General features: G+C 36.9%; 1 protein-coding gene across 2 annotated transcripts in view; it reads right to left on the bottom strand.

Annotated features, from left to right (window-relative positions):
* Nucleotides 1-24090, bottom strand: part of AHR (aryl hydrocarbon receptor) — a 51379-nt gene extending 27289 nt beyond the window's left edge. For both annotated transcript variants that reach the window (XR_009008874.1, XM_007164875.2), the window contains exons 1-2: nt 23891-24090; nt 13435-13622 (exon numbers count right to left, since the gene is read on the bottom strand). Coding sequence is in view for 1 of the 2 variants with exons in the window: in XM_007164875.2 (XP_007164937.2) it covers nt 13435-13622; nt 23891-23955 (253 nt within the window). In the remaining variant the exon portion in view is untranslated. The remainder of the gene's footprint in view (nt 1-13434; nt 13623-23890) is intronic.
* Between the last annotated feature and the right edge of the window lie 2220 nt (nt 24091-26310).

Raw genomic sequence — 26310 nt, 5'->3', positions numbered from 1 at the left:
GATCTCATACCTACCACCCCTCCCTTCTTAAAGTTACTGGAAGATGTATTAATACTACTCACTTTCACATATACATCTCTTGCCTTGATCAGAAAGCAATAGAAGAGTAAGAAGATGATGTGGGGATATGACTTCCTACTATCTGAGTGGCCTTAAATAACTTCCTTCATAATAATATGTGATACTCAGAGCCCACACTGTATGCCAGGCAGCCTCCATGTATTATGTCTTATTTATTTAATCTTCACAAGAGTTCTATGGGACTGGCCTTACTGTCCTTTCAGTAGATTAGGAAACTGAGAGTTAAGGAGGTTAGGAAACTTCCCAAGGTTCTAGCTTTAAGTGGTAGAGCCTAGATAAGAACCCAGGTAGCCTAATCCTAAGTGCATGAGCTATTATTAACCACCTACCAGACTTCTCCCCCAAGCTAACCACCTTCGACCTTTAGTTTCCTCATCTTTAAATTAGGACAGTGATACCTCTGGAGACAAATTCTTGTGAGAGCTAAAATAACATGTAGAGTACCTGGGTAATGCCTGAATCTATAACTGACAGTCAAGGATGGAGAAAATGGGCTATATGCTGAGTTTACACACCCTCAAACCATTATGGAAGCTGACACTAAAAGTTGCAAACTAGGGATAATTGAGTGTTTTCTCCTCTCTAAACAGGGAGCATTAATGAGTGCCTAACAGGACTAATATGATGACTATGCAACATAAATTTGAAGGTACTTCAAACTTGTAAATTGTTATAAAAATTATATGCATCATCAGATGCAGAAGACACTTTAATCATTACACCCCTGGAATTATAAATACATGGCAGTTCATAGAAACAAAATATAATATCTGAAAATAAGTCATGAGCCAATTCTGCTACTTGGGAAACGCTGGCCGTACTGAAGAGACATTTGTTAAAATCCTCCCCACATGTGCAGGAACGGCACACCTTCCAAAGTGTAAGGCTCTGACTTTCAGCATTCAGCGGAATATTAAGATAATAAACCATCAAAATATTTCAACTATTTGCTCTTTTGAGAGATCAATGATGCAATTAAACAAGAATTTAATTGATAATGGAATTTAGAGTGTAAATATATCACAGCATTATCAGATTGTAATATTATCCATATAATTATTACCAACTGATTCAAGTCTTTTTCCCGTATTCAAGTCTTATTCCCACATGCATTTAATCATATCCATGTTTCCTAATATGGCACTTTCCTTCCTTATACATCTAAGCTCAGATTTCCATTTCTCCCTACAAGCCAAATATTTCCTCTTCAAAAAACATGTTCTGAATTTTTCAAGAGAGAAATTCATGGGGAACAAATATTGGCATGTGGTAAACTATACTTTGTATTTTGTTACTGTAGTTGGCATTTAAACAGAAAGATGAGATGGTAAATGTCTTGCCAGGAAAAAGCATAAGCCTTTTTAATCTCTAATTGTTGATATAAATTCAATTTATTTTACAATAATGTTTATCATCCTCCTTTATTACTTCTGGTAGGAAAAGCTAAATTACATTCCCACATTCATATAAGCATAAAAGAGAGCAAAGCTATCACCTATTATGAAATTTAACCAACTACATCTATAAATTAGAAAGGGTTAAGTAATGTAGTATTCCTTGAATATAAGGAAAACATCCCCAGTCTAGTATGGATGAGTATTTACAAATAATTTCGAAACATATATAAGTGTACCTAAAAAGAGTTCCTTCTAGATCCTTTGAGGTAATAGATAGATATTTCACTTCAGTAACATCAAGTTTGTTTTTGTTTGTTTGGTAAATGAAGCATTGTCCTTTGAGGGAAAGAAGGAAGAAACTGAAAATTTTTTTTAAAAACTATGTTATATTCTAAGTTTTCAGGAGACAAAGATTAGGTGTACACAGTTCAGTGCTTTCTGATGATATTCACAGTTTTTCTGCCTAGAAGTTTCTACTCACCAAGGCAAAATGAAAGTAAATTCAGTTTTTAAAAAGGCACATGTTAGGGCTTCCCTGGTGGCGCAGTGGTTGAGAATCTGCCTGCCAATGCAGGGGACACGGGTTCGAGCCCTGGTCTGGGAGGATCCCACATGCCGCGGAGCAACTAGGCCCGTGAGCCAAAACTACTGAGCCTGCGCGTCTGGAGCCTGTGCTCCGCAACAAGAGAGGCCGCGATAGTTGAGAGGCCCGCGCACCGCGATGAGGAGTGGCCCCCCCTTTGCCGCAACTAGAGAAAACCCTCGCACAGAAACGAAGACCCAACACAGCCAAAAATAAAAAATATATAAATTAAAAAAAAAAAATTAAAAAAAAAAGGCACATGTTAGTTTATATCTTTATGAATGTAGGTTGCATAACTGGCGGTAACTGTATTTTTAGCAAATCTAAAATAACACATCATTCTAAAGCTGCAAAAATCCTTAAAAGTTAGATCTATTCTCACTCTCGATAAAGTGGAAACTAACTTCCAAACATGTTACTCAACATTTTTCCAGTTTTACATTTAGTTACATGCAATTCTACTCTAACGATATGTTAGGTCTCTGAATTAATGAAACCAACTAGAGCAATTAATTTACCTTTCCAGTGAGGAATGAGTTGCATTTAGCTTTCCACATAAACAAGAGTGGAATTAAAACTGCATTCTAAGTAGGAAAATTTAATCAGCCAGAGCAGTGATTCTCAAACTTTCATAGACATTAGAATCATCTGGAAGGCTACTGAAACACATTGCTGGACTCCACCCTCTAGAATTTCTGATTCAGGAGGTCTAGGATGGGGCCCCACAGTCTGCATTACTAACAAGTTCCCAAGGGCTGCTGAGGAGCAGGTATCACATTTTGAGAACTAGTGACTTAGAAAATCAGGATTTAGGAAATAACTCACAAATGTTCTGGATCTCATTCCTTCGTACTTTCTAAAATTACCTTTCCTCTGCTTAAAGAGTTCATTATTAATATATCTTCAGGAGGTAATTCTAATCCCAATTTTATAAAGATGAAAGTAGAACCACATAATTTACTACTGCAACACAGGGCAATAACAGAAAATTCTGTATGTACAGTTGACCTGTGAAAAACATGGGGTTTGAACTGGGCAGGTCCACTTACATGTGGGTTTTTTCCAGTAAATAATATAGCACTACACGATCATGATTGGTTGAATCCACGGATGCAGAATTTTGGAGATGGAGGAACCATGGATATGGAAAGCCGACTGTAAAGTTATATGCCAATTTTCGACTAACCCTCGTGTTGTTCAAGGGTCAACTGTATACAATTTTAATTTTATAACTGTGGTTCACAAATTACTTTTTAGGATAAACCCACTACGCACTTAAAACATCAGGCAGGCAAGCATTCTTACTGTCCATGCTGAGAAGATGAAGACTCTGTGGACCAGTGATGACAAAGGTCTAACCTAAAGCCACAGGGTTAGTAACCGAACTACCCCCATGTCCCCTGCCTGCTGGTGCTCCCCTTACACGACACAGTCTCCATCTACTGGGCCAGGACAAAGAGAGGGAAGCTGCCTCTGTAACACAGAGACTAGACACTTGAAACTAGACACTATCAAAGATGCACGCGGCAACAGAATATTCTGTAAAACTGACCATAAACGCACTCCCACATCATGTGGGCAAATTTAAGGCTAGAAGAATTCAATACAGACAATTCTAGGTTCATTAAGTTGATCCAATTTGACTGTCTCTTCTCTCAACCTCCCACTGCTGACACCTGAATGGCTTTATGTCTTCTATGGACAACCAAGAATCAGAAATTACCTCCTCTAGTAGTATTATTTTTCTGTAGACTTTAATTTCACTTTAGTTTACACTTTCATGTGCAATTTTCTCTTTGCCCCTTTAAGAACTTGAAACACCAAATGAAGTCATGTTTGAGCAAACTCATTATCACCATAGCACAGTTTCATATTCCACACACAGAGATGTGCTTTCCTCTATCTCTGCCCATCCTTAAAACATTTCATCTTTGGTATTTTCCCTTTTATTCTATATGCTTTCCCCAGGAATATTTTATTCACTTTCATAGTTTAAAATACTATTCCAATGAAATTATGATGACTCCAAAATCTAAATCTCCAGTACAAACAAACAAATGAATTTGATCTACTGATTAAAAATGATTGATCAAAAAGTCAAAAAGCCATAAGAGCAGGATTAAAAAAGAACACATAAATATAATTACTAAATAAAAATGATTAGTGGTAATATAAATGTGTTTTATTACAGACCCTCAAGTGATTAATTTTACATTACATGTGAAAATAGTTTCTAAAACACTATAACATGGCAGATGTATATTTCCATTAGCCAGATCAGCAAAGACTCAGAAAGTCAAACAATTTAACTACAGACATTTAAAACCTCTACTGGGAAAAAAAAAGAGAAAATTGCTGAAAGTGGGCTGGCTTTAATATTCCCCCAATGGTAATCTCTGTTTAAGAAAGAAAGCTAAGCCCATAAATTTATGACCAACTGGAACTGTTCATGGCCAAGCAATTAAGGATCAAGGATCCTAGAGTCATATAACACTAGGAAATGATCAAAGAGAAAACCTATTAAAGCAGTAAATTTAAAAGAGACAAGAAAGAAGCAAAACATATAATAAAGGATATAATGAGTGTAGGTTCAGTTTGAAACTGTTATATATTTGTCACTGTTTTTAAAAAAATACTTGTCAAAGCAAAGGAAAACACTCAGAGATAAAAGTATCCTATGTAAAATATCATAAAATTATTTTTTCATTTTACTTATTCATAGAATTTGACTCTTCTGCTGTAAGTTAGGATATCTGAGGAAAAGAGACATTAAATTCCTGATCCAAAGAGGCCATATTATTAACTATAAGAGCCAGGATTTGAATACCACGATACCCTGACTCAATAAGAATGTCCTACCATTCTTTTCATCCATCCATGTTTCAATTTGCATGGATTTGATTATATTAAGTCCATAAATTAAAATTTAAAAGAATCTCTAAATCTTACAGTTTTAGTTACAGAAGGTATTATGAATGTTAGAGTTTCATGTTTTCGAATGTAAATTCTGGAAAAAAACACATAGCTAAATTACCATCTAAAATGGATAGCACCATGGGTTAATGAAACTCAACACTATTTGATGATTTCAAATGTGCTGATCTTTTAGGCAAACAAACCTACTTCGGACATTTCTAGAATTCAGAAATCACAATTGCTGCGATACTGAAAGTTTTGTAAATTACTGGACACACAGTAATTAAAAAAAAAAAAAAAAACACATAAAGTTAGTACCCAAACCCTGTGAATGTAAAAAACCACGCACATACAAACGCCTTAAACTTTATAAAACATCAACCCTTAAAAAGGCTTTCTATTTAATTCATTTTTACTGCTCGTTCAAGCTCATTCTTCATATATATACATGCATATATATTTGTTTTTCAAGATAATGTTCTGAAATCCAGAGAAACACACAAGCTGAAGATGAATAAACACAATAGCTCTTTTTGAAAACCTAATGAACTGGAAATGAACTGTTAAAGTATCTACAAAAGGAAGACCAAGAAAAGAGCACATATAATTTTTAATGTAAAATAAAGTCAAGAAAGATCCATGGTAAACAATGAGGTTAAATAAATTTTAGATCACAACACAACATAACAACATAATGTAAGTTAACTCTCACCATCCTCTCCTCTCACAGCATTTTTAGACTTGGTGAATTTAAAATACTCCAATATGTAAAATATTTACACTTAATACATGCTTAAAATAATCACCATTTTATAATGATTCATGACTCATTGCCCCTGCACTGCCTAGTTTTAAAAATAACCAGAAAACTATTCCCTATGACAGTTGCAAACGCAGAACTTTGGAATTAGAAACTCAGATCCTCAAGTTCACCTCTGTCAGGCTTAATGCAGCCTACACAAAAATCACTTTTTGTTTATAAGTTTTCCTTCCCACAAATTAAATTTGTACATCTCAATTATAGAGATGTCATAAAGAGTAACTCATGACTGAGATTAATGAAGGATATAAAAGATTTCACAGTTAACGACTATATTTTAATGGTATAATAACTACCATGAATATTTTACAGAATTAACAAATACTACATGCCCTTGACATTTACTATTGTCTCAAAGAAAGAAAACTTTTCTGCCTTTTTTACCTCATTAGGTATTTGTGTCTCAACAAAGAACGTGGATTAGTCATTCTCATCAATTTTGGGGACTGCTGTCGAAAAGTAGAATAATTTAAACAATCCTTACATGATGATGAATATTTTTAAAACGGATAATGAAATCTAATTCAAAATTTTTACATGTTGAAACTACTACTCTTGCTAAGAATAAAACATTACCATACTGATTCAGACTGGTTAACAAGCACAATGTCCACTGTTTGATCCTGGCATTAAGAGACACAATATAGGAGGAAACAACCCTTTCCTTTCACATCAACCAATTTCAAAGACTGGGTTATGTATAACCACCCAAATCTAAGTCTCTCTTAATAAACTATGATTGATCATAGTCATTAAGTAATTTAAACTTATTAAATATTTTCTATCTCAAAGGTAACATGATATGTGAGTCTAAAACTCATTTTATGACTGGGGTCTTCTTTTTATTCTCTACTTTTCTTTTTAAATTAGAAGGGGATAGTTTAATTTTAACAATTTGAAATTTGATGAAAAAGTGTGAACGTGATGTTAAAGATTTTAGGCTTTCAGTCTGTACTTCCAAGACCTAAGTCCACACTGACTTGCCAGGTCATAGCTCCACTTGGTAATGTTCTGTCTTCAGGCTCCCCTCAACTTTGATTTAATCTATCAAGATGCAAAATTTGCACTTCACTATGTTTAATTACCAACATGAGAAAATAGCAATTTTGAACTTTTAAAATTTGTTTCCTAAAAATACAAAAGACACTACAGAAGTACTTCAAAGATACATAATTTAGAAAAGTCTTTAAACAGTTAAAACAAGCAGGGAAGAATAGACGGTAACACAGAAGAGCAGTGTTACTGAGGAAACTGAATAGAACTTAAACACCTTCTACAATTTCAATTAACCTATTATTAATATATCATTGTTATTAATCCTTAAGCATGTTTAAATGTGTCCATTGTGCAGAAATTAAAAATAAAGTATCACTTTATTCTGGAATTTTTAATCTATCAAATTTACAAAGGGAGTGATTTTTTTCCTTTAAATCCAGAGACCTATTTGTCCATCCCATCTACACTGACAAAACTGAAAAACACACCAAGATTGCCAGACGACTGGGAAGTATTAATACAACAGGAACATGCAGCAAAGAAGAAAACGACCATAGGCCCAGGAACAAGATAATAAACACAAAGTGAAGGTAAAGGAGCAAAGAGGATGGCATAAGAACTTAAGGGGCAGTACTGAAAGCACCAAGAAAGGGCACAGTGATACAGTTAGTTCAAAGAAGATTGAATCCTTAAATAGTTCTACACGTTTCACTGTATGATCCAGCCAATCAATTAATTAAAAACCATGTAAAAAGTTTCTTACTGCTCTGATTCCTTAAAACAAACATTCCTTGCATTTGTACATTTAGAAATAGAGAAGAATATAATTGATAGAACCAATAATTATAATTGGCTTTTAACAGAAAGCTTATTTGGAAATAGCAAAATATTAATGTCAAAAACTAAGCCCTAGAGCCATATTTCTAAGTATATAATTTAGAATTTCCACATTGTTTTTCAGATATGTTAATACAATTAAGTGAATAAATAATTATTGAGTGCTCACTCTGGGGCAGGCATTGTCCTAAGTGTTTAAGGTGTAACAGTAAACATATTGATAATATTCTCAAGGACCTTCCATTCTAGTGAGAAAAACAGGCAATAAATGGCATATTTAAGTGCACCAAAAAAAAAGCATATTATGAAAATGAAAATTTTATAATGATTGCTTCATCATCTGTAAAATAAAGAGTGTCCAAACTGAAAAACAATTCTCTGAGCTTTACTGTCTAGAATACATATAGTTCAAGAATTTTCAAGGATTAAACGTTCAAAGGTTCCCACTGTTCCTCAGTTGAAACCAAAACTAATAACTAATGAAACGTCTAAATCCCTTTCCCTCCCTTGAAAATGCTCCCTAAATGTTGCATTATAAATATTTAATGTGCACATTTTTAAAGGATTTCACATACAGTATTTGTCACAGTTTCTGAGATGCTCGACCTTGAGTTATTAGAGGGCAGAAGCCTTTTTTCCCCTCTTTCTCTTCTTCATGAATTCAGCACAGTGCACACTATTTAGAACACAGCACAATCTTGAATTACAAAATGTATTAAAAAATAATTTCAGTTTAATTATGTCAAAGAAACACCTTCTAACTTTACCATAATGACTGCGTCTTGTTCAAGTACTTCAAAGTTGTATTTTAGAATGTTTTGATTAATTAGAAATGGATAAAGATTAATGTTGTACTTGAAACTTAAGTGCTGCTTTTCGGACAGTCTTAGAAGTATAGTCATGGCTCCACAAAGTTTAAGAAGATCCCATCCAAGCTGGATTATTTAAACTCACAATAAATAGATGTATTTTCTTGGAAAAATATCTATTGTTACAGTAAAACTTGAGTTTCCTTTCTAACAAGATTGTATGATTACTCGTTTATATTGTTCTTTCCGCAGGAATTCACACACCCCCCGTTTGCATCCTGTTATTCACTTGGAGCTTCCCTTCACTTCGCTCTACTCTTTCCCTAATAGTGGGAGAGTGGTTTCAACCGCACACACAAGTCCTCCTCACTGTCCGCCAGCTCCGAGTCTCCTCGTTTGCGTTTAGTACTTGTTCAGGTCGTAAGAATTACTTGCAAATTTTATTCTCTCAACATATTGCATTGCCTTCCTAGATAACTGGTGGTCTGGGGAAGACTTTGGGATTTTTCACACATTATTTCCCTCACCTTCCATCAAACTCTGTTCCTGTACTGAACAACCCTACAAAACTGCTTAGATATACACACTACCCTGAAATCACACTTAGAGTCTTTCTAAAACTTTGTACATTTGGATTTGTCTTTCTAAAGGCAAAGAAAAAATTTTTTTTAATAATTCAGGATATAATCAAAACCAGGTTAAATCACTGCCTCAGACTTATCTAGAATGCTTATAAAAATACAGATTCCTGGGTTCTACATAAACCTACAAAGAATCAGCATAAAAAGAGCACGTCCTAGAATGTGCATTTTAACAGGCTTTCGAGGTTATGCTGATGCAAACTAAAGTATAAAAACCAGTAATTCAAAGGACCTAAAATTAGAGATAATACGACCCAGCAATCCCACTACTGGGCATATACCCTGAGAAAACTGTAATTCAAAACGAGTCATGTACCACAATGTTCACTGCAGCCCTATTTACAATAGCCAGGACATGGAAGCAACCTAAGTGTCCATCGACAGATGAATGGATAAAGAAGATGTGGCACATATATACAATGGAATATTACTCAGCCATAAAAGGAAATGTAATTGAGTTATTTGTAGTGAGGTGGATGGAGTTAGAGTCTGTCATACAGAGTGAAGTAAGTCAGAAAGAGAAAAACAAATACAATATGCTAACACATATATGGAATCTAAAAAGAAAAAAAATGGTTCTGAAGAACCTAGGGGCAGGACAGGAATACAGACGCAGACGTAGAGAATGGACTTGAGGACATGGGGAGGGGGAAGGGTAAGCTGGGACGAAGTGAGAGAGTAGCAATGACATATATACACTACCAAATGTAAAACAGATAGCTAGTGGGAAGCAGCTGCATAGCACAGGGAGATCAGCTCGGTGCTTTGTGTCCCCCTAGAGGGGTGGGATAGGGAGGGTGGGAGGGAGACGCAAGAGGGAGGGGATATGGGGATATATGTATACATATAGCTGATTCACTTTGTTATACAGCAGTAACTAACACAACATTGTAAAGCAATTATACTCCAATAAAGATGTTAAAAAAACAAAAAGATAACTGATGAAGGAATGACACAAATAGGGTAATAAGATCTTACTGTTGAATACAGAGCCAGAATAAAAAATAAACTTATTAATGAAAAGCCAAGAAAATACTTTTCAACAAGTGAGAATTCCACAATGAGCCCCGCTACACTATGACATTCTTTATAAGGTAGATTTGGGAATCGCTTTTACTTGAGGTATTCAACAGGATACACATCTAATCATGAATTTTATATATATATATAGAGAGAGAGAGAGAGAGAAAGAGAAAGAGAAAGAGAGAGAGAGAGAGAGAGAGAGACAGACCGCTTTTTACATTAAATATACATATAATAATGTATATGTATGTGTATGCATGTGTGTAAGCATATACACATACTCACACACATAGAGACAGCCTAGAAAGCAGTAAGTATGTTAATACTGAAATGGCACACTGGCTATTCTCCAAGCAGCTTCAGTTCTGCTCCACTGCTTCTAAACAGGGAACAACACATACATTTTTTTTCTCTTTTTAACATACAATTTGATTTCCCATTATAGAGGAGCAGGAAACGAAAAGGCAAAATGATCATGTCAATACATCTTGACCAGAGTCAAGGAACAGTGCCTCCCTGGCTTCTCGATTATAAACCTTCTAAGGACAGAGACCACATCTTACATGTCACGGAACCCTCCATCATAAGGTCAAACAGTCAGCACAGCATGTGAATAAATGCTGAAGATCATGACTGCATCCCAAGAAGCTGGGATTGACCTTGGGGTTACAATCTACAATGGGGGCTCCCAAACTTGCCACACCACCAGAGTTTATGATTCCATTGGCCTAGGGTAGGGCCCAAGATCTGGCATTTCTAACAAATGCCCAGGTGACACTAATGCTGACTGTCTAGGATCTATACTTTGAGAATCACAGATCTAGGGAAAAGTTCTCAGGATTTTGCTATATATATGGTTCCCAGAAAAGAGAAGTAACTGAGATATGGTCAGCAAAAACAACAGAGGGAATGTGGAAACCTAGTTCTAGCTCGATCACAAAATAAATATACAGCTGATACATAGACACACACACACACACACACACACACACACACACACACACACACACCACTGAACATCACGTGACTCACCTAGATGATGAAGGGTCTGGTATACATGAAGATTGAAAATTCAAAGGCTTTTTATATAGATCAGAGAAAACACAAGTGTCTACTATGAACACTTAAATATATAATCTTCCCTGAAATTATTATCCTCAAATCAGTGTATATTGCCCAGATCACAATGGTTAAACTATACAATTTTTTTTAACATCTTTATTGGAGTATAATTGCTTTACAACAGTGTGTTAGTTTCTGCTTTATAACAAAGTGAATCAGCTATACATATACATATATCCCCATATCCCCTCCCTCTTGCATCTCCCTCCCATCCTCCCTATCCCACACCTCTAGGTGGTCACAAAGCACAGAGCTGATCTCCCTGTGCTATGCGGCTGCTTCCCACTAGCTATCTATTTTACATTTGGTAGCGTATATATGTCCATGCCACTCTCTCACTTCATCCCAGCTTACCCTTCCCCTTCCTGTGTCCTCAAGTCCGTTCTCTACATCTGCGTGTTTATTCCTGTCCTGCCCCTAGGTTCTTCAGAACCATTTTTTTTTTTTTTTGGATTCCATATGTATGTGTTAGCATACGGTAATTCTTTTTCTCTTTCTGACTTACTCCACTCTGTATGACAGTCTCTAGGTCCATCCACCTCACTACAAATAACTCAATTTCGTTTCTTTTTATTGCTGAGTAATGTTCCATTGTATATATGTGCCACATCTTCTTTATCCATTCATCTGTCGATGGACACTTAGGTTGCTTCCACATCCCGGCTATTGTAAATAGAGCTGCAATGAACATTGTGGTACATGACTCTTTTTGAATTATGGTTTTCTCAGGGTAGGAGCAACAAAAAGCCAAGCAACTTCTTAATTGGATTATATTAATCATTTAGTCGAGCAGTTTCTGACCAAGAATCAGAAACCCAAGGAGTACATTCATCGCTTTAGTCTGCACTCACTGAAGGCGTTTATTACTGTACTACAGCTTTGTGGTAGTCCATTATTCTCCTTTTCCTTTTTCGCTCTTCAAAAACTTGAATACTTAAGCTCGTACATGATCTTGTGTTTTGCTATCCTTTTTACCGTAAAATGCAAATATTTTAATTCTAAATACGATAAAAGAATTTCTCACCTAAAAAAAATACTATATAATTTTTAATCCAAAATGAAGAACATACAGCATGCAAATAAACCAATTAATAAAAAAGATGCTCAGACTAAACACAGCAAAACCATCTAAACATAAACCTAAAGGGAAGTAACTGTTCTGCAATATTCTACACACAAATCGCAAACTCAAGTATCTGTAAATATGTCAAGGGCAGCAGTATCAGCATCATCTGACAGTTTGTAAGAAGAGCAAAATCTCTGGCTACACCAAAACCTACTGAATAAGAACCTTCAGCTTATCAGGGTCCCTATGTGATTTACGAGCACGTTAAAGTTTTAGAGCACTGACATGTCACTGAGATTTTATCATTAATTCTTTACTACTATGGGTAAAATGACATGGTATATTTAAAAGACGGAACAGTTCCTAAAAAATCTATTTCTGACATATAAACAGACCAAAAGAGAAATCGAGGAATTATTTTACATGAGAAGACACACTGAAGCATTATTTTCAAACAAAAACTTCCATTTTAAATAACTTATGACTATGATATACTGTGCAATTAAGGTGTAACAAATATCACCTAGTTCAAATCCCTAGCTTAAAGCAGAGTAAACCGATGCTAACATGTTAAAATCAAATAGGTGTCAGTGGCACAATGGAGACTGAAATCCAACTCTACTGACTCCAGTGACAAAATGCTCTTTCCAATGGAAAACAATTTTTTAATTACATTTTCCTGGAGCAAACATATAGTTAATATAAAGCAGTAGAAGTATACATAACTTTGAAAGGACAAATAAAATGATGTATCTGTGAAACATACTGAAGGAAATCCGGCAAAAATATATCATAGTAGTTAATATGTGTTTTATTCTTTCCATTAAAAAAAAGACCTTAAAAAATTGAGTAGAAAGGAGAAGAACCAGAAAGTGTCCTTCTTAATATGAGTGTTACGATTTTCAAAGAATGACACCACATATCATTTAAGTGGCAGCATATGTTTGATGAATCAATCTGGAAAACTGATTTTAGAAATATTAAAAATTTGGCTTTGCTACCTAAGTTTTACTATCCAGCAATAAACAGAACTTTTTCACGTAAGGCTAATTTTTGCAGTTTTCAACACAGAAGCAGAAACAGCCATATTCAACGTAAGTATTTTGTAAGCGACTGTAGAAAAATTAAACCCTTCTGTCTTACCATCAAAGAAGCTCTTGGCTCTTAGATAACTGACACTGAGCCTAAGAACTGAAAGTTTGTCCAGCTTATTAATAACATCTTGTGGAAAAGGCAGCAGGCTGGCCAAACGGTCCAATTCCGTATTAAGTCGGTCTCTATGCCGCTTTGAAGGATTCGACTTGATTCCTTCAGCTGGGACTGGCTTGACACTAAAAAACAAACAAAATTCCATAAAATACATTAAAATCTATAAAGCAAAAATTTCGATCGCATTATAACATCTCCTCAACTATTTTTCTAACAAAACAAACATCTAAAATCTACTTCCAAGTTTACATAAATCCTTTCAAAATGCTCCCTTCATATCTTAATTAAGAAAAACAAGGGAATGGGTAAACTCCTTCATAATGTTTTATTAAAAACTTATGAACCCATCACAGGAAAATGCTGAGTACCTCTTATATACCTCATACATTTGTGGTACATGATTCCCAATTAACAAATCTATTAGGAGTTTTTCCCCTTCAGACACATCTATTGTTAGGGGGAAGAAAGAAATCTGCAGTAAGTTATGTGAAAATTATGCCTCCTTTGCTATCTTCCACAAAAATCATCTTGGCATCATTTATGTTGCAAATAAATAGGAGCGACCCTAAATAAAAAGCTGTTCTTCATCATCCTCAGCTTCCTATATTTAACACTTTCCTGTCAGTGACAACTTCTCAAAGCCATTGTGGCATCTCCACAGGGTCCTCCAGCCATCTAATGGGGTCCTCCAATATTAAGGCAAGAAAAAATTTGAATTTAGTTACTGATATTTGTTGATTGTGACAAATATTAGAGGTTAACTGTTTACCAGCAATTGCCAGCAAATTTTGCTTTTATGAACTGGTCAGTAATCCTTCTTAATTATTAGCCATCATAGTTTGTGTCTCAATTAGAAAATCCAATGAAATCCCAATATTTAGCATGATTTTCATCTGAGAGAAAAGATACTTATGGTTAGGAGTATAACTTGAGTTCAGAAATGAGAAACTGAACTTCACACAAAAGCCTTAGCCAGGATTTCGTAACAGAAATTCATTAAAGTGGATTTACAGATCATCAGACACCTAATGTTGAATGAAAAGAGAAGATATTAAAAAACCAAACAAAGTAATTTTTAGATCATGTCTCTGTACCCCTCCATTTGCCAGAAAAATAAAGAATTAGCCGGAGCATTCTTACGACAAAGACTTTTTTCCTCCAGTTTTACTGAGAAGACAAAGACATTTTTGATAATCCAAATTAATTACATCTGAAAAAGCGGAAATTGGCTTGAGTATAATGCTGTTAATTTGATTCAATCAAAACATTTCTAGATAACATGTTTTCAGTGTTATATGAACATGAAGAAGTAATAGTTTATGCAAAAAGATAATAGAAAGTAATATGAAAACTTAACAGGCTTTTTTCAATGTCCCTACCCAGTAATTTCTTCAGAACTTGTCTATTTCTATTTTTTTCTATTACAGTTCATGTTATTTCTACAATAAATAAGAGTAAGAAACTGGTAAAGTGGCATATATACAAAACAAGTCAGTAGATACTTTTCTCTAGACTATGTGTGTAACTACACACTTAACAGAAATTGGTGACTATTTCTCTAGCTATTTTCCCTATTCACGTGTATCATCAAATTCAAGTCACACCTAATTACTGCATCTCTCCAATTAATCAACTGAATCTCAACTTTTACCTATAATGCATGTCTACCTCACTGAATAATTGTCTACTGACTAATTGCCTGTTAAAACAAATATTTATTTGCACCTATGTCCCGGGTGGTCCAGGAAAACATTCTTCTCCTATATACTCAAAAAGTGTGACGGGAGCTGAGTCCAGTGAGCAACTGCTTGAAAAAAAGATTTTTATAGAAAAAGTGGTATCTGAGCTACATCTTGGAAGGTGAACAGTATTTCAGGGGGCGGCGTAGCTGAGGAAAGGTGAACTGTGAGAGGGCCTATCTGTGAGGCACAGGGTAAAGAGAGAGAAGGGGAAGCTAGTTAGAGCCACCTTCCTTCAGTAAACAGTGACCACCCACCACGTGCCAAGCACAGAACACTGAGCAGTGAACCAGCTTCAAAGCGCTGCTCAATTAGATCACTTTACTGTAGAGTCTTCCCTGACCTACTCCCACTGGATTCCTCCCAGGTGACTACTGTACTTTATGCATCTTACGTAAATGCCTTAAGCACCATTCCATTAAGGAATATTCTGTGCAGATAGCGTTTCCCGTAACTGAAAATAAAATCTAGTCGTGCACTCTTGGTAGCTTTCCAGTAACGATTATAAAACACTGGGGAGAAGACAGTAACACAAACATTGAAGCAAGACAAGCTGCTAGGACACAGAAAGAAATAACAATAACAGTAGGATAAAGAGGTTTAGAGGTGTTTCTCCATGTGATATTGCTGCCTATCTTGTGCTGGCTTTTTGCAGTAGTCAACCCTGCAGTAGATGAGACTATGTCTATACACAATGCAAAACTGGCCACAGCTCTAATGTATTATTATGCACATTACGGAATATTTAGCTTGAGATTGAATTTCCTAAGTGTTATGCAACCTATATTGCATACACTTGTTTGTTCTCTTATTATGATATCAACTTAATCATTTTGTATCTCCAGTGCTCAGCCATAGGACTTGACACAGAGTGGACTCTCAAGTAATGGCTGCTGATCAGAAGAGTCCAGAAAGGAAATGATTGGAGCCCGACCACAGGGAGTGATAGTGGGAAGATAACAAGTAAGTCCTGGCTTGAGATGTTTAAACACAGCACTTGGTACCTACCACAGAGCTCGGCACATAGCCAGACTCAAGTGTTCACTCAGCTAAACTGGCGTGCTGCCTTCCTAGGTACAGGAAGTAAGGGAGAGAAAAACGGTGAGTGAGGAAAGGTTGCAAATGACTGGGATTTGTAGCTTAGGATCACAACTCTATTTCCTAATGGAAGGTATGCCAAACGAAGAGAGACGAGACTTGAGGACAGACCTCAGTGATGCCAACATTTAGGTATAATGTCGAGGAAAGGGCCGCGGGCAAAGAGGACGGAAGAGGAATGATAAGGCAGATAGGAAAAGAACCCGGGCAGAAGATTTTGGAGGTCACAGAACAAAGTCAAATGCACCAAGTTATTAAGGAAAGTCAGGGCTGAGAAGTACCCACTGGACTTGGCATTTCGAATCCACTGTTGTTAAAGCTGAAGTAATAGATCTGCGACACCTTTTCACCGATTTTATGAGAAATATTCAGAACTATTTTGTGAAAATACTTCATACTTATCCACACCTATTAAAGTGCACCAAGTAATTTAAAATAGAGAGTAATTCTACACCAATTACACTTGAGTTATGCTGGTACTTTTACTTTTGTATTGTCTTTAAACCTATGCCAAAACATACTGCCAACCATCTATCTAAATAAAAGGCTACATCCGAAATGTAAATAAGTGTCCCCGCAAGATTGGATTTGGGATATCTGGAATTCAGACATCTCCTGAAATAGACTGTAGATGTCGATCAGGTAAAGGAGCAATTTATTATTTTTTTAAACCTTAACCTCAAAAATCTTGTCCCAACCTGTAAATCAAAATTGTTGTGAAAGCAAGACTTTAGCTGACTGCATGCCATGCTTCTGATTTAGAAGCCCTGCATGCCATAAGTACTGGCGGTAACAAGCCCAATAGCATGTCCAGTGCCAGCTTGCATGCGCTCTTTAATGCCTGTTTAATATCCCAGGCTAAAATGTCTCTTAGGCTCATCACTTGTGCTCAGGGTTTGAAACAAAGTTGAAAAACATAACAACCCAGTTTAATCATAAATTACTGTAATTGTAAATGTTTATATTTTTATGACATTTACCATAAAACCTCAAAATGACAGGCAAAGACAAAGTTTCAGTAATCCTGAGATTAAGGTGGCATTTTCTAACGAAGATTACCTATCACAGTACTGAGTTTTCTGCTCTATCGGCTTTTTCCTGTGGGTGATTTAATCTACTCTCACTGCTTCAGTCTTCTTACCAATAACTTGTTTATTTCCAGCCCCTGTACCTGAATGTCCTCACATTCATATTTTTCAGAAGTTGGGCACTGCTTCTCTGCATCTACTATGGTATGACTCTCATTCCAACAGCTAGGAAATTGAAGTATTTCTCGATAAATCTCTCTACCATACCACGTACACCCCATTAAGCCCAACTCTTAAACCCATTCATTCTTCATTTCTTCCCCATGGCTTCAGTGCATACTTATTTATCTCTGAATATAAATGTTGAATGTTTATCATCATAAATTATATACTTAATGTGATATTGGAGAGGGGATCTGTGACACAAATTAAGTCAAATTTCACTGTTACTCTGAATACAGCTGGATATTTTACTTCCCTATGTGAGGCAAAAAAATGTCTACAAAAACTTCTGAGAATTCTGGCTGGCAGTTACTTGTAAGGAGTCTGAATTCTTCAGTCACTCTCCTGCAGCCACTCTACAATTGTGATGGGTTCTTCCCTTTCCCTCTTTTGCTATGCTTAAGGAGTGGTGATGAGGTACAAACAGCATATAATCTTGAGCACAAGACTTTAACAATGAAAACTGGAACATGAAATATGCCCTAGAAATCACTGTTACTTCCAAAATCCTGGAAAAAAATCATTAACAATGTTCCCTTTTTCCTCTTCTTTTTTAAATATACACTTTTTTTTTTCTTTGTATTTCCCTTGGAACCCACATAGAATAAATCACTAAAACATGAAAAATTTTAACTGGTGCCCAATTGTTAAATTAGTAAATATTCTCAAATACCTACTATGTGTATGGTACTAGGAAGCTCTGGTTGCTATAAAGACAAATAAAAGATAGACCTATCTTTACAGAGCTTGTCTTTCTTACTAGGAGGAGATAACATTCTATAACAAGGCAAAAATCAAACATAATGTATTGCTCAATAATGTAGATGCCATAAAAGTGACGCTGGAGGGTTCAGGAAGGAAAGAGCTCACGTACAGGTAGAGTAATGGGGGAAGGTTTCATGGAAATGTGGCTTCTACATTAGGTCTTAAAGATAGGTAAATTGCTTCCAGTTTCATGATGGCAGAGTACATGGCTTTCTGCAACTACCCTTCTCTCTGGAAGATCATGCCAAACAAGGAAATCAGAGACAGAAACACAAAATCTGTCTTGGATAAACCTAAGACACAGCTAAGCCCAGATATAAATAATATGAAGATGAAAATTAGGTAAGAAGTGAAATCAATGACAATGGAGAACAGAAAGGAAAATGTAATCATAGTATATTACTTAACTCAGCAATAAACAATACTTACAGTTAAGGAAACACTGCATGTGAATTTAATCCAGAATTGTGATAAAATTATACTGGGGGGATGAGGAGAGATTAAATAGCACTAATAACCATAACTAATAGTCACAATAAAACATCAACAGATAATGCCTAGTATGCTAAACTTAAGATAACATTATACACATTATTGACTTTTTCATGTGCATGTGTTATTTAAAACGAATACTTTTCAAAATAGTATTTCGTTAAAAATAAGGTAAAAGAGCAAACTGAAAAACAACTAAAAAACGTAAGACAAAGAAAATCAGTATGTAAAGGACATCTCAAGTAGAAAAATCTGCAAACGTACTCACTATTATTCCACACATACAATCCCAACATAGAAGTTCAATTATCTATCCCATTTTTTCTTTTGCTTATGAAGTTGCCAATTAATATTTTTAAAGCAAAAATGCAAGGATATAGGCACTCCTACAGACTACCAATAGGATTGGAAATTTCTTGCAGAGTAATTTGACAGCATGTTTCAGAGCATAATATTTGGCTCAACCGTAAAAGTATATCATATCTTTGTACCCAAATTTCCACTTACAGGAATTTTTCCTAAGGAATGAACTAAAAATTTGCATAGAAATTAACATATCTCAAGAGTATTCTCTGAAGTACTAGTTGAAATATTTAAAGATTGGAAATAACAGAATTTCCGCCTCAAAATAAATTACAGAACTTTAACAGAAGGGAGTACCATGCAGCCACTGAAAACAATGTTTTAAAGGAGGGGAGGTAGCTAGCACATCAATGAAAATAGGAGGAAAAGACTCTAAGAAGAAAGGGCATGAATGCAAGTGTGGAGTCAAGCAAGCACAAATCATGTATGGGCAAAGGTAAATAATTTATTTCAGAACACTATCTGAGAAGAAACAGTGAGCGTTAAGGAAATCCCTAGTATATGGGTGTACCATACGCATCACTGAACTTACTCACCTGAACAGCATTGCGAAGTTGGAATGAACGTAAGCTTTGGAGCCAAAAGACCTGGAATCTGATATTAAAACTCATCCTTTCATTTACTACCTAACAATTTTGAATCTGAACCTCAGGTCCCTATCTGGAAAACTGAAATAATAATACCTTTTCATACTACTATTATAAAAATGAAATAAAATGATGTCTGTAAAGCACTGTGCATGCTTATGTCACAATAAGTACTAACAAACAGTAGTTTTTTTGTTATATAAAACCAGTATGCAAAAATATCAATTTTAAAAGAAGAGTGGAAGTAGAAAGGTACTGTTGTTAAAGATTTGCATGGTACTAATTTCTAAGTAAGTGTCTAAATTATATGCACCAATAAGCATGTACTGTGTAAGTTTTCTCACCAGTGGAGTAGCACATTTCATTACCCACAATTGAGAATGCAATCATATACTGCCTCTTACTGTTTCACAGGAGAATTGATTGCTCTGTGATAATGTAAGCTGAAATTATTTAAGAATAGAATCTATATTTCTGTCAGAAGTCTTTACAGCTTATAAAATACTCTTCTTCTGCTAATTTTAGTTGTGAGAGTGGCAATGTAGGTGTTGACTGCCTGCCTTATTGGTCAATCACTTGCCCAGACCTACACAAGTGAGAAAACTAGACCTCATCTTTTAGTTTAGAACTAGTGCTTTTTCAATTTTAGTTTAGAACTAGCGCTTTTTCAACTAGTGTTCACTGTTTCGTCTTTACACCATTTATTTTTATAAATGTTACCAATAACTAATCACTTTCACTTACTTATTTCATAGGTCCAATATGTGAAAGCCTTTATAGTCACTATGTATAAACTATCTGAACAAAGCTTACTTGAAAGAAAAACAACAGTGGAGAAACAATTATGTAACTAAAAATACCTATATTTTTATTTTAGAAGCTATTTAGGAAATTTTATCATAGTACGTTTATATCAAACGTTTTCAGTAAAACAATTTTATTCAACTAAGTAGGTATTGTATAAGTGAGGCTCATTAGGTTTAAATAGAATGAATAGCAATTTAGCAAACATAGCAAGGAAGACACTGCTTTTATACTAATGTTATTAGTGTGTTAACAAAGTAAAAAGGGTCAACTAAGGCTGAGAAGTTATTTCTAACTCTGACACTTCATGATGGCTGGCTTGATCACCACCACTGCTGATATCATTTTTAAGTGTAGATTTCATTTACTCAACACCTATTATTTGCCAATATTCAGCACTAATTTTCTAAAAATATGGTAAATTGAAGTACCACTAAAACTTTTTATGTATTAATAGAACTTAAAAACTACAAAAATACATCCAAAGTTATTATCATTAGGGGAAAAAAACCCCAGACACTATTTAATTCAATAGTGTGCTTTTCACCTATCTTCATGCAGCAAAGTAATTAAAGAAATGTACAAAAAGGCTTTCATCTCCAAAGAAAATAAAACAAGAAGAGGATTTAAGTTAAAACAAATTGTTTTTTCTTTCTTTCTTTTTTTGAGCAGGGTTATTTTAAGGAACATGTAAGGAAACAGAACCTATTCCTAAGGGTACCTTTGAAAATTTCTTTAGGAACATGGATCAGATGCAAGGTTGCTTCATATCCTTTAATCTTCTAGCTTTCATTACTCCGAAAAGAAAAGAAACATTTACTGAGTGTCTGCTATGTACAAGATACTTTAGTGGGACGAAATTTAACACGTTTAAAATATATTTCGTACTAAGATAATTTTCAACGTTGGACTTTGCCACTAGGGGGCGTTTATCCCGTTTAATAAATTCCATTGAATATTGACTGGAAGAGCTTCAGGTTAAAATTATGTCATCCACTTGATTCCAAAATTTTATGGAATTGTATATTTAAATGGCCATCTTATTAACAGTCCTATAATTATGCTACAACATATTTTCTCTTTAAGTAAGATACAATGGTTGACTTAAGGGGTCAAAGTGAAATAGATCTCAATAACATTTTCAGCTCAAACAAGATGAATTTTTCTGACAATGTGCCAACATATTATAGAGCCTATTAGCCAAAAACTAGTAATTTAACTAAAAAAACACATTAAACTTAATATTGGGTTTATGGCCCCATTCTTAAAATGGACTTTGATTAACTGCATTTTAAGTTAACCATTTTTTCATTCTGGTAAAAACAATTTATAAACAATTTCATGTGATTCTGTAAATGCCAGCACTAGGCTTTTCTTATGGAGCAGTGACATTTTAAGGCATTTATATGATTAAAAGCAACGCATGATGCTCAATAAAGATCTGATAAACATTTATACTAACTAAATAAAATACGGGTGAATGTGGAAACGCTTTAGTTGTATTAGAGAAGATTATTAAATACAAATATACTAACATCTTATAAAGTATATTAAAATGCTAAAATAATAAAAGGTACATCTTACATAAATAAAAGAAAATGTACAGTACTAAGTTTAAAGGAAAAATCTTTAATAAAACATTAATGAGAAGCCAAAAATGTTAAACTTTATGATGAATAAAAATTAAAACATTCTATTAAAGTCATCTAGGTCTTTCTGTAACACACTGACTGAAATGCAGTAACTTAAAAATCCATCAGGGACATCTTCAGGTTATCTGACCATATACATAAAACCTATGATATCTCTATTATATATAGTGCCAAGTATACTATTGTATTAATAAATACATAGAAGTGTTTGTGACGCCTCTCAATTTTAAATAACCACTAAGGACAAAGTCAAATTAGACAAATACATTTTTATATAAGAAACCACTCTATAAAACGCAAGTATTGTAAACCAATGTCAACAGAACTGCCAAGACAAAAACTGCTGACTCGGCAGTATTCCTAATGTCGGCCACACTGCAGGATAAGTCTTCCAAATTTTAATCAGTCTATTTATAGATGAATATCCTCTGTTAATGCCAAGTCTAGATCTGAAGACCTATAATCACTGAAATTCTAAAAGGAAATTAAAACTCCAGAATAATGAAACTTTTAAACTGGTCTTAAATATTAATCTTAAACTGTTATTTTTCTGGTTTGGATTAGCGACCTAAATTAAGTTTTAAGCCAAATACACACTTCTGATTTGTTCTGGGTAACTGTTTAATGTGTTCTGAAAATTGTTTATGCAAGTTTGAAAAATGTGAAGTAAAATAACTCAGGGATAATAATTAGGAATAAACACATGAATACTAACAATTCACAAAAGTAAATCTGTCTCAAGCACGGATTTTTCTTTTTCCTGAAAAAAAAAGAAAAAAGTATTTGCCATCTCACACAAATATCCCACCAAAACAAACAAACAAAAAAATCTAAGTTTGTAATCAATGAGAACTGACTAAACTTGGAAGTAGAGGGAAAAGGGAATTAGAGAAAGATGCTAAGAATGAAAACGTCTGTTTCAATAATTCCAGCTCCAAATCATTTACAGACCCTAAAACCACCTCCAAAGTGATAAGAAAGCTCCCCCAAAAGGTGACTGAAAATACAAATCCGCTACTGTATTCTGGCTACTACACTCACTCAAAACTGCTACCATCTCTATACTTTCTACCGATGCGTTCACGCTGAGCGCTACAAAATTACTGCCAAATAAGTAAATAAGAGGGCAACAGAAAGCCAGCTGCACCGTACTAAAAAATACCTTCAGAAGCACTCAGTCCCTTTCTTGCAGACAGCACGTGTTTAGCTCTTAAAAGCATCTCCCCCAACCAGGAGTGAGAATGGTGACCGTCCTCTAACCTAACCGAGGAGGATATTAAATGTGAAAGGGGATTTCAAGACGGGCTTAGGTTAACTAATCCACCAGCCCCACAGGGCAGACCAGAGCTGTCAACAAATTAGGGCCACAGCACAGTGAACAGTGCTACAAATGGGTAGGGGGGTGCGAGGGTGCGCGTGCTCTGGAGACTGGGGAACGCGGGGCACAATTTTTTAAATGCAATCTTTAAACACGGAAAAACCCAAGGCCTGGGTTTCTCGACCGGCCTCCAAATCGCGATTCCACGGACGGCGTGGGGAAGGGACCTAATCCCCAGGCCGCGGGGATGTGGGCACGAGTGGGGCGGCCTCCCGCACCTGCGCGCCCACCCCCGCGCCGAGGACGCGCACCAGACACTCACGTTTTCTGCACCGGCTTCCGCCGCTTGCGACTGGCGTAGGTGATGTTGGCGCTGCTGCTGTTCATGGTGCCCGGCTGGCGGCGGCTCCTGGCGCGGGCGCGGACAGCCCGGTCCCCGGGACCCGGCGGCGACCGGGACGGCGGCGGCGGCAGCAGCCGGCGCCGGGTTCCACGCAGCCGCGCCCACTCCACCTGCACCCTCCCCGGGCGGTGGCGAAGACGCCGCACCCCAAGAGCCTCGGCTCCCGCAGCCCCGAGTCCAGGTGCGCCGCCCGGGCCTGGCGCCGGCGGTCGAAGGGCGGAGACCGGTGAGCCGGGCGACGCAGGTGCCGTCTATACCAGCGGAGGCGGCGCCGCGCTGCCCGCAGGTGAGGCGGCCCGAATGGAGGAGGAGCCTCGGCCGCCTGTTTGGAATCCCAGCCTGGGTCGCGCGCTCTGGCGCCGCGCCCCGTGACCGTCGCCGCGGCCCCTTGGGTAAGGGAGGCGCCGCCGCGCTGCTCTCGGGGCTTCCCCGATCCCGGCTACTTCCCGCCTTTGGAGCTCGGACTCCGGCCGCCGCTTTCGGTGCCACCAGCTTCCGCTCGACTACGCGTCTGCCTCTGGCCTGAGCCGGTGGTCCCAGGGACGCTCTCGTAACCTAGCGTCGAGGGGACTCCCCAGGCACTGCCTCCCGCCGCCGCTTGCACCGGCTGAATGGCAGAAGCGCCCCCGACTCCTCTCTGGCCCCGCCCCGCCCTCGTGGCCCCGCCCTCGCGGCCCCGCCCCCTCGTGGCCCCGCCCCATTCTACTTGACTCCGCCCTTCCTTACAGTTCCCTTGAGGGCCCCACCCTCCCAGCACGTGATGACGCAAGGCGTTATGACCCCCTCCCCCACCCCCGGTATCCATGTTCTTGAGGTCAAGGGAAGGAATCTGTGGACACGTTTCCAGCCCAGAATAGACGTGTGACAACAAATTATGTGTAGCCAAACGCTTTGTAATTAGACAGTCTCAAGGATAGAAATGCCAAATAGTGAGCTTAAATTCACCTATGTAAGAGACAGTGACGCAGCTAACTTTGGACTAAGAATTACAGTGAGCTGGCAGATAACCAGTGGAACTATAAATTTTCCTAGAGAAGAAATCTTCAGGAGGCCACATCTGAGTTGAACTTGAAGGCTATGCGTTTACTTGTCTTTTTGTTTGGGTTTGGTTTTTGTCTCCATACTAGACAGTATAGTTATTTTTCCCCAGCCAGAATAACTTTGTTCATCTATAGTCAGATTTCAGTAAGGTAGAAAGGAAGGAAGAAAGGCAGCAGGAGGCATTTGAGGTTAAGTAGTCTGGTATGGTGGGAGAGAGGAGCTGGAAGTGAAATTCAGGAATTCTAGGATCAAATCATAAAGCCTTGATCAAGAGTCCAGATTTTATTCTGCAGTCAATGGAAACATTTTAAGGATCCACAGCAGGAAAATGACATTCCGGTGTCTTGGAAAAGTCACTCTGGAATGAAAGTGCAAACTGGATTACAGGAGAGCAAGACTGGATGCAGGGAGAGTAGTTAGGGAGTTGTTGAAGTAGTCCAGGTAAAAGTCCAGGGAAGTGACAGTGGGATAAAGAAAAAAAAAGAAAGAATAGCTAATAAGGAAATAGACGACGAGCGGAGTATGTTTTGCTTGTCAGGAGCAGAAGGGCAATCAGACTAAGATGTCTAGATGAAATTTCACACCATATCCATTCCTACATTTCAAAACGTCATCAAACCATTTCCACCTGGTGAGTCTGTTACCTCAAATTCAGAACATTGATAAATTGAACATCATTTTCTTTAGCTGAAACCTTGCTCTGTCATTGGCTCAACCATTTTCCAATGAACCTATGAAACATCTTCAACTCCCCTACCACTTACTCTAAATATTCCAGCAACTACTATTAAATTTTGTGCTTAGCAACATCCCTAATTCATCTTCCTCCACCTTCTTCTTCAATAACACCGAGAGTGCCCAATTCAAATGCCATATCATTTGCGATTCCTACCCAAATATTGTGGATAATTATCCCCTCCACACATTAATTCAATTAAGAGATATTTTGAGGGTAATGCCTGTGTGCCAAGATTGTTCTAGTACTGAGGAGACAATGGTGAACAAAAACAGAAAAGTACCATACTCTCAGGAAGTACTGTAATGGAGAAGTACACGATTCAGCATGGTCTCCTAGTAGAGAAATTTGACCCAGTCACTGAGACAAAGATAGGCTTTCCCCAAATCATGACGGTTGAGTTGCGGTCTGAAGGATAAAGTCTTAGGAGAAAAGAGGGGAAGGGTATTCCAAGCCAATGAAATAGTACAAGCAACATCGTTTAGTGGGAAGGAGCCTGGTAAGTAGTATGATGGACGAAAACAAGTTCAGGATGAGCAGGGGAGAAGGGCACAAATGATCA

Source organism: Balaenoptera acutorostrata, chromosome 7, assembly GCF_949987535.1.
Source record: "Balaenoptera acutorostrata chromosome 7, mBalAcu1.1, whole genome shotgun sequence".
NCBI lineage: Eukaryota > Metazoa > Chordata > Mammalia > Artiodactyla > Balaenopteridae > Balaenoptera > Balaenoptera acutorostrata.
The sequence above is the reverse complement of the archived record's forward strand: the minus strand, read 5'-3'. Positions and strand labels throughout refer to the sequence as shown.